Source organism: Sorex fumeus, unplaced genomic scaffold, assembly GCF_029834395.1.
Source record: "Sorex fumeus unplaced genomic scaffold, SorFum_2.1 ptg000051l, whole genome shotgun sequence".
NCBI classification, from domain to species: domain Eukaryota; kingdom Metazoa; phylum Chordata; class Mammalia; order Eulipotyphla; family Soricidae; genus Sorex; species Sorex fumeus.
In genome coordinates this window covers 23,085,147-23,100,117 of record NW_026606108.1, presented here as the reverse complement: position 1 = coordinate 23,100,117, position 14,971 = coordinate 23,085,147, and the positions used below count along the sequence as shown (strand labels likewise).

Below are 14,971 nucleotides of genomic sequence, written 5' to 3'. Positions count from 1 at the left end.
GGGAGCGGGTTGAGTTTCCCTCCCCGCCCCGACCAGGGCTCCGGCAGCCGAAGACCTCCAGAACCAGCCACCACCATGCTGAGACCACTCTCCACATGCATGAAGGTACCAGCAGAGGAACAAAGGCATGCGGATCCCGGGGCTGAGATCTCCAAGCCTGCTCGGATCGGGGCATTCACACCTTATTATTTCATTCTTACTTTGGACAAATTGGCAGGCTACTGAATGTAACCTGCTCACACGGCAGAGTCTGGCAAACTCCCCGTGGATTTGGAGGGGCAAGAAGAAACTCAGAGCACTTACATCCCTTCTAGGGCCAGTTGCCACCTTCTTCCTGTTCTAAGGCACTCTCGGTTGTCAGGGTGCACTTACAGCTACTATCACCCAGGTCTCACCTTCAGAATACGAACCCCTTCCTTCTGCCCTGACAGAGACTGCTTCCCGGGTTTTGTCCGAGCTGTGCCTGGCACCTAGAACTACTTGTTTTATTGAGTCAGAGTTGCTTAAGCTCAAAGATTATCCAGTCAAAAAGAAATAAAATGAAACAAAGCAGGGTCTGGGGAGACGGCCTAAGGAGCTGGAATGTATCCTTGCATGAAGGAGACTTGGGGTTGATCCTGGTCTCCCTGGTCCCTGAGCCCCCTTCAGGGAGTGATCCCTGAGCACTGAATTATGAATAGGTACTGAGTATTGCAAGGTGTGGTTCGAAGAGCAAAAAAGCCAAAACCAAACAAAACCAACCACAAAAAATTATATGTGTGTGTATACATATATGTATATACATATATACGTGTGTGTATACATATGTATGTATACATGTGCCTGCCCACGCACACACACACACACACACAAACACATCAGAAATCTGTGTCTGACCCTTTTGGGAGTCTGGATCCAAGGCAAAGGCATTAGCAGATTTGGAGGCTGTTTCCTGTCATCTTTTCACCACATTCTCATGAGGGGAAGGTGCGAGGGAGCTCCTCATTTTCATAACCTCCAAGGAGTCTATCTCTACTGACTTCACAGCAGGGGTGCAGTTTCAGCTTATGGACTTTGGGGAGCAATGCCGATATTCAATCTACAGCAGGTACTGCTCGCAGTCCTCAGATCCCCTGGTTCAAGGGGAAAACCTGTTCTGGGCTTCCTTCAGCCTCCCCCATCTCCTCCCCACCCAAACTTGCTGCCAAGCTGACACCCCATCTTACCTCCTCACTACTCAGGCCAGGCCCGTCCTCTCCCTCGTCGCATCTGCTCAGGACACATTCAGGCCCTTCTCCCTGAGCAGACCCCACCTTCTTTTGGAAATAAAGCAGATCTGGGGCCTGAGAAATAGTCAGCAGGTAGGGCGTTTGCCTTTCATGTAGCCAACCATGATTCTATCCCCAGAACCTCATATGGTCCCCCGAGTCCCGCCAGGAGTGATTCCTGAGTGCAGAGTCAGGAGTAACCCCCGAGCATCGTTGGGTGTGACCCAAAAACCAAAGAAAGAAAAAAGAAAAAAAGCAGATTTGGTGTTCTCTTGAGTTGCTTTTTGTTTGCTCCTGAAAGAGAGGTGCTGAGTGGGGCTCCCCTCTGCCACCCCCCAGCTCCCGTGTCATAACTCACAGAGAAACCTGGATGCACCTATCATATTTGTAAGTAGCACTACAGCAAAGCACAATCAAATGAAGAGAACTGCATTAGGAACCTTGGAACCCCCGAGGTTTCCCCTACAGGTGGCACTTAGCCAGACTCTGGGTCATCACTTCCTGAGAAGGGCCCTGTGAGACCCCTGCCCCACCTGCACCCTCCCTACAAATCCCCAGTCTTTCCTCCAAGACCTGGACTGAAACTCTCTCCTAATTCTGGGTGCTGGAAGCTGCATGTGCTTCTGCAGTGCGCTGCACCACCCCCCTCCTCGCCCCCCCTTTCTGCCAGGGTCACATGCTGCAGTGCTGGGGTGTAGGTGCGGGTGCTGAGGGTCAAAACCAGAGCTCCCACATTTGCTGTAAGGATTCGATCAGGGCATCAGGGCTGCTGCATCTCCAGCCCCTTCCCCCAGGCTGTCTGGCCAATGCTGCTTCTAACACCCATCAGGCCCAGGTGCAGGACCTGCCCAAATCTAATTAAGTCTCTTTTTGGCAGCTTGGAAATTAAGCTAAACTTTTTTCTCTGGAGTATTGAACATGCTAATTGCAAGGTGGTGGGGAGAGGGGCAAGAGAGGAGGGAGATATTTTTACATCTTCTATCACAAAAGCCTGTAAGTTCCCGTAAAGTTATGATTCCACTTTCCTCAAACACAACTTTAGTTCCCAGCCAGGTGCTCATAGAGTTTGGGCACTGGTTCTGTAAGGAGCAATACTGAAAACGAGGATAGGGAGACTTGCTGTTGTGTCAAGACTTCGAGACATGGGCTGGGGGGAAGGTCATCTGGAATCTGAAAGTCTGCCTGTTAAATTGACGACTTTCCATGAGTGTAAGAACTGATCTGGTGTTGCCAAATGTGTGTTAATCCTGCCATTTCCTTGTACTTGAGTAAAAGTATAAAATAAATTAAAAGAAAAAACAACCAGCTCAACTTTAGAGTGATTTCCAGGATTTAACCATTCACCTGGTTGTGTTCTGTGATGAAGGGAAGTGACCAGAAGCAGATATGAAAGGCCAATTCTAAGTGTATGGGGTCCCTTAGCTTCGACTACAAGACAAATCCCTTATTTTATGGAGTGGCTGCTGTATCGTGCCATTGCCTTAGAGGTGCCAGAAGTCACCAGACCTTTGTAGGGTGGTCCTAGCATATTCTGAGGGCATGTCACATTCGCCAAGCCCCCTAAAAGTATCAATCCTCCTTTTATTTAGAGTTTAACCTGCTGAAAGATGTGCAATGTGAAATGTCTAAGGGTCACCATTCTTGGTCTTCACTGTGCAAAATCACCTGGATGGCAGGTCTGATGCCCAGATGCCACACTCAGGGCATCTGGTGCCAAGAGTTGGGAGCAGGACCTGAGAATTCGTATTTCTCACAAGTTCTTGGGGGGAAGGGGTGATGTCAATGCTGCTGACCCTGAATGAAGGGGCCATCCTGTGAAAACCCCTTTCCTGTGGGCACAAAACTAAGGTTTGTGATTCCTGAATCATCTTATTTATTTGTAAAGTATGCACCATGAGAGGTGAACTTACATGTTAATTCTCAAGGGTATACAACACATTATAATGCCATAGTACAGTAAAAATATATGAAATATGTTAAGTCACTTATTGTATGAAAAGGAAAAGATGGACATTTAAGAAACCACCTAAGTAAGGTACTGCCTTACCTCTTAACCATTCTTTGTGTTACTAAGCTGCTAATATGTAGAAAGTCACCATTTCCATTTTTGGGGTTTGGCCACACCAGCAGTATCCAGAGGTCACTCCCAGCAGTGCTGGGACCTCCAAGAGTCACCGAGCAATGTTCACCACATGCACCAAGCATGACTCTGGCAGTTCTGCTTAGATCCCGGGACAGCACCAACACGGTGACTTAAGTCCACAGCACCCTCCACCCCAGCCAACACTGTGACTAGAGAGACACATGGCCAGTGAGACCAGGAGCTTGACCACAGAGCACACTACACCAATGGAGGTCGGACCCCATCCTAACAACACCGTTGTACACTGAGGGAAGGAAAAGTACATAAATGAGTAAACTATGAAGAAGAGCAAAAACTAGTTCACATTTCATAGGGACGATTTCTATAAACCAAAAACATCCTCCAGTCAATTATAGTACCTCAGTAGATTATGGTGCCTTTCTGACCCCATCCCCACCCACCCCAAAGATAAATGGCTGCTCAAACTCACCAGAATCCAGATTTTTCTCTGTATCACTCGGACTGGGAACCACCAAACTTGCAGGAATCTCAGTTTTGAGTGTCTGCTGTGGCACTGGTTTCCCACGGCTGAATTCAGGATATAAGATTCTCATCAAGGATTAACACCAAAACTGAGTCAAGAAGAAAAGGACCTCTGCGGGCTGAGTCAGAGAGGATGGGGACATAGCTCCAAGGGCTGGAGATTATACCCAATTCACTTTAGTGGAAAGACTCTCCCTCATAAAGAGAATGATGTCTCTGCTCTTTGGGTCACCAACTCTGTGCCTTGAACTAGGCGGGAACTCCGGTGCACTCTGCAGAGTGATGTCACATAAGTCGGTGAGCACAGACCCCTACAGAGTGCTAGCCACGAACATTACTCAGACTTGGCTACGCTGCTGCTTCCAAGAATTCTGCTAGAGTCTGAGTGTCTGTCCCCGCTCCAACTGCACCATTACATATGGTGTGAGAATGTGTGTCCTTTGGGGAATGAATAGGGGGTTATAAATGAGATTCTAGAAAGATCCCCCGGCCCCTTTCTGCCATGGAAGTAAAAAGAGAAAATGCATGGCCCCTCTTTAGGTGGTTGACGTTATCTGGGTCCCTGCTCTTGGACTTCCCAGCCTCCAGAACAGAAGGGCACAAGTAACGGTGGTTTTGAAGCCACCTGGTATGTAGAGTTTGTTACAGCACCCTGGAGGCAGAGACAGGTTCCTCCCTGTGCATCCCGGGAGAACTGGCTGGAGGCTCTCTTGGTAGTGGGTCCTGCAGAAGGCCTGCAAGTTAAAGACCACTCAAGGAGGGGAGTTCACACACTGTATCTTTCCAACAGAGCGCACCCCTACCTGGGTTTATCACAACCAACTGGGCAGTTTTCTACTACCAAGGCCATGCCTCAGCCTGGAGCTATGGGCTCAAATCTTAGGTGATCTGAATGCAACCCCTGGGCGGAAGCCACTGTCTGATACTGTAGAGGATGCTGGGGAGGAGGGGATGAACACTGGCCACTACAGCACTGCCCCACTGAGCCTGTCCTCATTCAAATCTGTTTGAAAGGGGGTTGTTTTTTCGGTATTGGGATAAAGTACACCCAACATGCAAGTTTCCATTTTAATCTTACTGTTCAGTGGCATTAGGACATTCATAAGACCTTCACTCTTTTGCAGAACGTTCTCATCATCCCCCAGCTGAAGCTCCATGGAACATGGAATTTCCATTTCCTTTTACTCACAGCTGCTGCGAAAGACCACCATTCCACTCAGGTATTCACAGAAGTAGTTTTTCTTCGAGGTTTTTCCAGTTTGTGGCTTAGGTCCAAAATCCATTTTTTTTTCTTTTTGGGTCACCCGGCAATGCTCAGGGGTTTCTCCTGACTCTGCACTCAGGAATTACTCCTGGCAGTGCTCAGGGGACCATATGGGATGCTGGGAATTGAACCAGGCTTGGCTGTGTGCAAAGCAAATGCCATACCCACTGTGCTATTATTCCAGCCCCCCAAATCCTTTCTTTTTAAGGCTGAATATTCCATGCTGCTTTTAAGAAAATTTATTGATCCACTTTGCTTCTCCATCCATCTATGTATCCATGGATGCTCACATTGGTTCTGCCTTTTGGCTATTGTGAATAATGCCACTGCAAACACTGGCAAACAAATAACTGCCCAAGTCCATGTTTATTTTTTTTAATCTTTTGGGCAGATAGCCTGAAGTGGAATTGCAAGATGGTATGTTTAATTTTTTGGGAGACTCATCATAACATCTGAGCTCAGCGCATTCCGCATTCCCATCAGCAACTCATAAGAATTCCAACAAATCTACATGCTCACCAACACTCATCTTTGTCTGCTTCTCTGATAGCAGCTGCTCTAATGGGTGAGTCAGAATCTTTCTTCCCCCAGCACCATACGTCACTATTTATGAATTGATCAATGAGTGAAATGAAAGCTATGTGTTATTTCTAAACCCCAATGATGAGATTTCTACCCTTGCCAGAATGAGCTTCTAATTGTAGGGTTTTCTATTTAGTAAGGGTTCTACTCTTATTGGGACTGGACATGTGGCCTGTCATTTGATATGTGTGAGGAAGAGTACAAAGGGCACTAGAAGGGCAGGCCAGGAGGGCTGCCAGTGTGCAAAGGGCCAGGTGAGAGGAGTGGGACCTGTGAGAGGCTCCCCATCAAATAGCACTGGGAACCAGTTCATGAGCCCAGGACTGGGGTCCAGACTTAAAGTACCGTGTTAAGGCATTTGCCTTGCACGGGCTAACCCAGGTTCCCACGGGCTAATCTCTGGCACCACACATGGACCCCAAGCACCACCAGAAGTGACCCCTGAGTGCAGAATCAGGAGTAAGCCCTGAGCACTGCCAGGTGTGGCCCAAACTATAAGAAAGTCCTGGATAAATCAGCAAATCCAACACCAGAGGGCTGGGGGAGGAGGGAAGCCTCCTAGCTTAGGTGGTAATAGGGTTTCTTTCCCATACTTAATTTTGTTGGTCCTCCTTCTTCTCTTCACCACACTGGTGTCGAAGTATTTATGCTTTCAATGAGCTGGTATTTCTTTCCTTTTGGTATTTCTTCAAGTTAAGGGTTCCAGTATGGCTGAAGGGCTGTTGTTATTGGGACACATGTGAATGGCAGTGCCTGATTTTGTATCTGTGTACGTGTGTGAGAGAGTTTAGGGGCCTACACTCGAAAGCTTACTCTTGTCTTTGTACTCAGGAATTACTCCTGCTGATGCTTGGGTGGACCATATTTGGGTGCTAGGAATCCAACCAGGGATGGCTACATGCAAGACTTACCCCTGAAATATCTTTCAGCCCATAGCTAGTGTTTTTACTTCATTAGATCCAATAGTAGTCTCCTGACACTTCAAATTCTTGTTTAATGTGCTGTCACTGGTGCTATAGTTTGTGCTAATAAAGCCGCATCCATGTGTGACCCACCAGTGGTACATACTAGTGTCAACATGCGAAGGCAGAGGCTCCTTTGGTGGATGGGCACTGAAGATTGCTAGAATGTTCTCAAAGCTGTTACTGGAGATGAAGCAGGAGTTTAAAAAGATTTTGGAAAGAAAGTCAATTTGCTATCTATATTTTTTAAAATTAAGATTAGACCATAGTTTCCACTTACTGAGACAGGACAATAAAAATACATACAAAATTTTTTTAAATGAAAATCATCACTAATTAAAAATCAGTCCAATCTTTTTAGAAAACAATATGGGCATTCCTCAAAAAGCTAGAAACTGAGCTTCCACATGACCTAGCAATACACTTCTGGGAATATATCCCGGGGCCCCCAAAACACAGCAGAAATGCCATCTGCACTCCTATTTTCGTTGCAGCACTATTCACAATAGCTAGACTCTGGAAACAACCCGAGTCTCCGAGGCCAGACAACTGGATAAAGAAAATGTGGTACATCTGCACAATGGAATACTACGCATCCACCAGGAAAAATGAAGTCATGAAATCTGCTTATAAGTGGATGGTCATGGAGAATATCATGCTGAGTGAAATGAGTCAGAAAGAGAGGGACAGACACAGAATTACTGCACTCATTTGTGAGATATTAAAAAACATAGTATGAGACTAATATTCAAGGCCAGAAAAATAACAGGGATCAGGAGGATTGGCTCATGGCTGGAAGCCTGCCACAAGTATGTGGGGGGAGGGGGGCAGAAGGCAGTTAAGATAGAGAAGGGACCAAGGGACCAGTGTGGCATTAATAGAAATGATCAGTCTGGCAAGAACTGAGTGCTGAAAGTAGGTTAAGGTATATACATGATAACCTCTCAGTATCTGTATTGCTGTATTGCAAACCATAATGCCCAAAGGGGGAGGAGGGTGGGAAGAGAGAAGGGGGGGGAGAGGGAGAGAGAGAGAGAGAGAGAGAGAGAGAGAGAGAGAGAGAGGAAAAGTGCCTGCTATCTGCCACACAAGCAGGCGGAGGAGGGGGTAGAGGGGAGGCAGGAGGGTAACTGGGGATGTTGGTGGTGGGAAACGTACTGGTGAAGGGACAGATGTTGGACTAGAGTATGACTGAAACCCAATCATGAACAACTTTGTAACTATGTATCTTGTGATGATTCAATTAAAAATAAATATATTAAAAAATTCCAATTCTCAGAAAAAAAATTCTGAGAACCAGAGGGGTAGTATAGTGGTTGAGACACTTGTCTTGTATAGTGCCATCCCATTAGATTCCTAGTACTGCATATGGTATCTCAAACCACCAAAAACTCAGGAACTTGGCCAATAAAAATCTCTATTTTTATAGGTTCTTATGATCTTTGTAAATTATAACTCATGATTATGTATTGGTTTAATATAGGTGATAATTTAGACATCATGTGAGATTAGAAATAAATGTAAATGTATGAAAGCCATTGTGTTTGCATGTACATAATGAGATAAAACACAATTTACATTTCTAATAACATCCTAGAAGCAGAGGACAAGTTCAGGTATTTCTTATTCCTTCTTTTTATTTAACTCAGAATGCTAATAACAAAAACATTAAAAAAAACAACTCCAACACTTTACTGTTATTAGTTCCTGGTTCATGACACTTGATTCATTATTTCTTCTTTCCAATGTCAAGTAACACACATATTCTAAATGGATCTTAGAAAGTTGTAGCAGGTTTAAAATCTAATTTAGATGCTAATCAAAACCAAGATTCAGTTATTAGTTTTGACTCTAAATATTTCCTCTCACACAAAAGCTTATTAAAACAAATAACCATAAATAGGATAGTCATTAATTCGTGCTCAATAAAATGCCGAAATATAGCACATACATAGAACTGGTGTCTAAGCTTTTATCCTTTACTCTATGAACGTTCATATGATGCCTTGTAGAGTTATGTCATAAACACATTTCTGTATTTCAATATGAGGTCAGTGGAACAGTAAGGATGTAACAGGAAATCCCACGGCAACGTCCACTCATTTAATGGATGCACTTGAGTCAACCCAGACAAGTGTCCTGGGCACTGCCAGCTCACATGTGCCTCTTCAAGACCAAGTCTCTTACAGGGCGAGGTGTGATTCTAGTGTTTAAAGGTATGTTTTTACTTCTGCTTTGTATGAAATAACCCCTTAACTGATCCAACAACTTCAGTTGGTCTTCAATTGGCGACAGTCACTTCCTCCAACAATAAAATAACAGCTGGTTGTGGACAGACAGATTTCCAATATGGCACCACTTGAAACGATCTGCTTCATTTCCTTTTAGTCTTATGTGGTGACATCAGATGTGAACCTGGGTGATGTGCAACTCCACTGGACATTGATGTTTAAATGCCATGAATTAAAAAATGCCTTAATAATGTCAGTATCACTTAATTTCCAGTTCAGGTCCTTTTCCGCATTTAGCTGTGAGTTTCCATGATACCTTCCTTGGTGCCAGCATTTTCAGGAAACATCCACTGCTGGCTGAGAAAAATCTCACGATAAAAAGCCTAGTGTGTCATAAAATCCGAACAAAAGAGCTACTGACATTGGCCAGTCTCAGTGTTGATTCAGGAGAGGATTTTTTCAATTAGCAAATGGTGCCCAAGAACTAGGAGCTTGCTTCTTTCAGGACCCCCAGGGGGCTTCTCTGGCTTCCCTTTGCTGGGTTTCTAAAAGGCAGCTACATGCTCTATCTTAAAGGTAACCTCCCCACTACCATTCAGTTTCTATTTTTAAAAGCACCACTCTAATGGGAGCATCCCTGCCCTGAATTAAGCTGGGACTGAGAGCTTTACCACTAGCTTGTGTCACAGAGTTTAGGTTAATTTGGTAGCTATTGATAGCCTTGCCTACGACTTCTAAGAGTTTCTTTGGCTTCTGGACACATCAGATTTCTACCTGGGCTGTAGATGTGGGTAAAATATCCCATGCAGAACTCCTTCAATAACCACGTTGGGAAAATCTGGGAAAACAAAAGGAACACAGCTTTTTAAAATGCACATTGAAGGAAAAAATAATACAGATATACAAGCAACTGAACAATGTAAAGAAAAGTATTTTATTGCTTTTCAGCATCTCCCGAGGTCAGGCTGACTCTTAGCTGGGAATCAACATCCATGGGTGGGAGAATGTGCTATCCGTCACGCTGGGCTGTGTCCAGCCACCAGGACCGTGCGGCCAGATTTGTAGCTTATTGATTTAAGGGATGTTCTAATGGTGAATGCTGCTGGGCCTCAGTTCTTTTATCTGAATGTTTTCTCACAAGGAAGATGGATTACACTGGCAATTCAATTTCTAACAAAATCTCAATACACTTGCAGGAATTCCAAGATTTCTATGGGGAATACTTTGCTGCAGTTTTTCCGCTGTGGTTTACAGCAGCCTGTAGTCCAAGTTGTCATGAGGGGGCTTGTTCTATTGTCCTGGCTTCTGGAGAACAGTGAGATGCGAGGCTGTCTTCCCAACTTAAGGAGGCACACTGCGACAAAATGCCATCCTGTCAAGCTTGAAAAATCAGTTACATTCTTATAGGAGATACACGAAGGAAACGCAGGGGTATCGGGTGTGCTGGCTCCTGTCCCAGGAGTCAGAGCAGATAGAGGGGGGCTGACTAACTTAACAGGGGAACTCATCTTTCAAGTGGTTCAGGATTTTTATGTGTACACTTCAACTAGCACAGCATCAGAATCCAGGATCAGTGCTAAGCCCACTGCTTTAATATGCTCTTATACTTGTGTAAAGCAATACAGTAGCCTAATAGTTGAAGAAGAAAGACTGTGCTCATTTAGTGATCCAACCTCTAGAGTGCTTGCTCTGTAAAATCACTCCCATGGGCATTGGGTGCCATCAGGAAGGGTTGGAACACGAGGAGAGGGGCAGCCCAAGAAAGGGGCACTGGCTCACACCTGGTCAGAAAGGGCGGGAATTCTGGCTTTGTCTGAAAAGGAGTTCAGAGTCTAGGGAAGGATTTTCAGTGGCGTGAGACAGAAATGAAAACAGGGCTTTGAAAAGATGATGCTGGCTGTCATTCAGAGAACGAGCGGGAGTGAGTTCAAAGGGATGATGAACAACATGTGCCTAGTGAGGGATTTCATAACCGGGGCTGCCTGGTAGGGCGTTGGCAAACTCAATGGATAAAAGAAGGGCTTAGCACATGGCAGGTACCAACTCCATGAGGTTCCAGGTACTTACTGTCTAGTTACTGGGTATGTAAGTAACTGTTCTGGCACACACCATGCATTTGCATGCCAGCCTGGAGACAAGCAAATGAATAAAAAAAAAAGATTTTATGGCATAAAAATATTTCCATATGTGTATTCAGTTACTTTTGGTGAATGACAGTAGATTTATTTCTTTCTTTCTTTCTTTCTTTCTTTCTTTCTTTCTTTCCTTTCTTTCTTTCTCTCTCTCTCTTTCTTTCCTTCCTTTCTTTCTTTCTTTCTTTCTTTCTTTCTTTCTTTCTTTCTTTCTTCTTTTTTTTTTGAGGGAAGGTTACACCCAGTGGAGCTCAGGGGCTACTCATGGCTCTGTGCTCAGAAGTGTTCCCTAGTGTTACTCAGGGGACTGGATTGGGGTCAGCAGCATGCATGGCAAGTTACTTAACCACTTTACTCTCTCTCTGGCTGGACACTTGATTTCTTGATGATTACTCTTTTTTTCAATTAGCAATAATCACGCCTCGGATAAACCTCACTGGATACAATACTGCCACTGCAAGCTACCCATGATGTATTCGATATGCCAAACACAATAACAACAAAGTCTTCAATGGAGACGTTACTGGGCCTGCTCAAGCAAATTGATGAACAACGGGAGGACAGTGACAGTGACTCTTTTTTGTTTTGAGGCCACACCTGACTGTGTTCAGAGCTTTTTAATCCTGGAGGTGCTTGGAGAGCCATATGAGGTTCCAGGAATCAAAACCTGGTCAGCCACATTGCAAGGGAAGTGCCCTGCCCATTGTACTATCTCTCCATTCCCAACCTTGATTATTACTTTTATCCAACATGAATTGACATATTTTTTATTAAGCATATCTTTTGCAATACCTAGAAAATACTTATACACTCAGATAGCCTTCAAAAGCAATGATTTCAATTTTAAATATAAATGATTTCAATTTTAAATATATTTATCCCACACAGAAGTGGTTCTAACACTAATAGCCAGAAGAGAAGCTGTTGATTAAATTGAAATAAAATGCCCACAAGGGCATCTGGCGTGCACGAGCATCTCTGTCTTTCATCCTGTGCAGCCTGAACATGAAAGTCCATCTGACGGCTTGTGAGAAATGACCTCATGCACAAACTCAGCTTTAATGGAGTCAGAGAAGTTAGCTCAGAGAAAAAGTACCAAACAGAAAATGACACTAAATACTGTGTCATTATGTATCACTGTAAGGAACAGATCAAACAGTGGTTTAAGGGCAAGGGGAAATCAAGCAGAATCTGGGTCTGAGAGTGGCAGGGGCCTGGGTCTGGTGGGGCCACATGAATGGAGACACTGTCAGCATGAGGGCTTGTGGGCCATGCAGAGCATGCCCAGGACCCAGAAGTACTATCCACTAAGTGCTGAGCATCTGCTAGATGCTGGAGGCTCATAGGGAAGAAAGGGAACTACAAAGGGATTCTGTGATCACCATCATAGAAGCAGCAAGAAGCAGGTACCAATAAAACTATTTTAACCTAGTGGTATTTTTAAAAGCTAGTGACTGACGATGTGATAGTCTGGTTTAGTCTTTTTTTTTTCTGTCTACTTTCAGTTTTGGACTTTGACTTCTTTACGTGTACAACTGAAGACAATGGCTGTCACTGCTCGACCGACTGAGAAAATGGCCCAGGGCTTTGTTTCCTGCTGAGGGCTGATGAGCAAGCATGTGAGGGAGGAGAGCTTTGCTGCTGTTCCTTCTGGTCTCCATCTGTTTCTGAACATTGATTGTTAACCATGAGAGGAAGAGCATGGGGACACCATGCATGCAGGGAAAACCCAAGGAGACAAGACACTAGAGCCCCGAGGAAGTGTCCTGAGAAGAGGAGGGGGTCTAGGACTGTCTTCATGGGAGCTTCCAGGGACTGGGGAAAGAAAATAGAAGGAAAGTGGGAGAACCCACAGGAGGTGTTTGAAGAAGAGTGGTCTAAAGCGATGGTAGGTCAAGTAGAAGGAGGACTGACCCTGACACATGACATTGAAGTTTAGTCACAGTGTGGTCGTTTGGAACCTCAACTAGGGTTGCCATGAATCCAGAAAAATTAAAACCACAGCCCAAGTGAATCTGCTGAGAACAGTGTTCACTTAGTAGCATTCTACAAGAGAATACAACTGAAGGTTGGACTGTGAGATACTCCTCTCCGAGTCTGTGAAGGATACCACTGAAGGCTGGAGCCTTAGAGAGACACCTCTGTCTGACTCTGTGGGCCACAGCACGTGGAAAAGTATCCACACAGTCAACAGCTTCTCAGCAGGAATCTCAACACCGATACAGCAAAAGAACCTGAAAATGTGTTGCAAGTAAAATCCATGTCTAAATGCAATAGACCTATATGATTAGAACACAATATGTCAAGTAGATTTTTCCTTTATGACACAGGGTTGGTCAGAAAAGAAATCTGCTCACAATACCTGGTTCCCTTTCTGTCTTCAAACTTGAGACTTCCATTTCCTCTCAAAGAAGAATCTCATTTTTGTTAGTCACTTCACCCATGCTGACATTCTACTAGATACGTGTGTGTGTGTGTGTGTGTGTGTGTGTGTGTGTGTGTGGTGTCTGGGCCATACCCAGTGGTGTTCAGAACTTACTCCTGTTTCTGCTCAGAGATCATTCCTGGTGGTGCTCAGATCATCATATGGGGTGTCAGGGATCAAACCCAAGTCTGCCATGTGCAAGGCAAATGTCCTGCTTGCGATATTATGTCTCCAGCTTCAAAGGACACCTTTGTCTAGAGCCAGATATTGGCCCTTCAGCTCTTTCCTCCCGTTGTTCATCGATTTGCTCAGGTGGGCACCAGTAAGGTCTCCATGGTGAGACTAGTTTTTACTGTTTTTGGTATATCAAATATGCCACGGGGTGCTTGCCAGTCTCTGTCATGTGGGTGAGATACTCTCGGTAGCTTGCTGGGCTCTCCGAGAGGGGCAGAGGAATTGAACCTGGGTCGGTCGCGTGCAAGGCAAATGCCCTACCGGCTGTGCTATTGCTCCACCCCAGTAATATGAATATTGGCTAAATATAACATTTTGTCAACAGAGTATCTACAAGAGTAACAGATGTTAAATGTGGAAAGCAAACACTCGAGAAAGGCAATTATTTCTCAGAGTTTTCCAGGAAAATTGCAGTTAGGACCATATTTCTTATGACGCTGATGGAGGTGCTAAGAATGGTCCCTCACAGAGCAGGTGTCTAGCACACCATCCCTCCAACTCCACCAGTTCATTGAGTTTTCTGAGCACATGTGTGCTGGCCGCAGAAGACATTCCCTTTCTCTTGCTGACTGCCTTAACATAGATATAGTTTCAACCCATCATTGATCTATAGCTTCTATGCTACATGGTCAAAGAAACAAAGACTGACCATTTGCTATAGGCAAAGAGCATAGAGGGAACAACTATACAAAAAGGGTACAATGATTTGTATGAGGCTAGGAAAGTCGGGGACCTTCCTGAAGTCCATCAGAGAATCATGAGACCTAATCTGCCCATTTCCTGTGAGTATGAAGGAACGATATAGCGTCTGACACTGTGGCTGTAAAGGAAGATTGAATGTAACACATTGACAAGATGGCCAGAAAATGTGAATTTCATGGCACAAGAAAGGATTCAGGATTAAATGCGGATGACATTTGTCATTTGTTTGTTTTCCGCATATACCCAGTGGTGTTCAGGGGCAATTCTGAATTTGGTGTTTGTGGGTCAGGGCAGAGAGAACGTGCGGTGCCAGGGATTGGTTCCGGGTGTGTGGTGAGCAAAGCACGCACGCTTACACTAGTCCTTTAAGCTACCTCTATGGTCCTGGCATTTATGTTGAAATTAATTACACCAACTTCGGAGGTCTTGGGGGAAAGTGCACAGGAAGTAGGGGGTGATGTTCAGTGCTAGGGAAAAAAAGTATCCCTGGTAGAATGTCAATGTGGATGAAATGAGTCATGAAAAGGGGATTCTTGTTTGGGAGCACAGCCGTCTTAATGTGAGTG

The 14,971-nt window shown here is 44.8% G+C and overlaps 1 protein-coding gene and 1 pseudogene across 2 annotated transcripts in view; both read right to left on the bottom strand.

Annotated features, from left to right (window-relative positions):
- Window positions 1-8,294: 8,294 nt before the first annotated feature.
- Window positions 8,295-14,971, bottom strand: part of SNX24 (sorting nexin 24) — a 148,454-nt gene continuing 141,777 nt past the window's right edge. For both annotated transcript variants that reach the window (XM_056124372.1, XM_056124371.1), the window contains exon 7: window positions 8,295-9,750. Coding sequence is in view for 1 of the 2 variants with exons in the window: in XM_056124371.1 (XP_055980346.1) it covers window positions 9,683-9,750 (68 nt within the window). In the remaining variant the exon portion in view is untranslated. The remainder of the gene's footprint in view (window positions 9,751-14,971) is intronic.
- Window positions 11,438-11,507, bottom strand: LOC130033229 (uncharacterized; annotated as a pseudogene).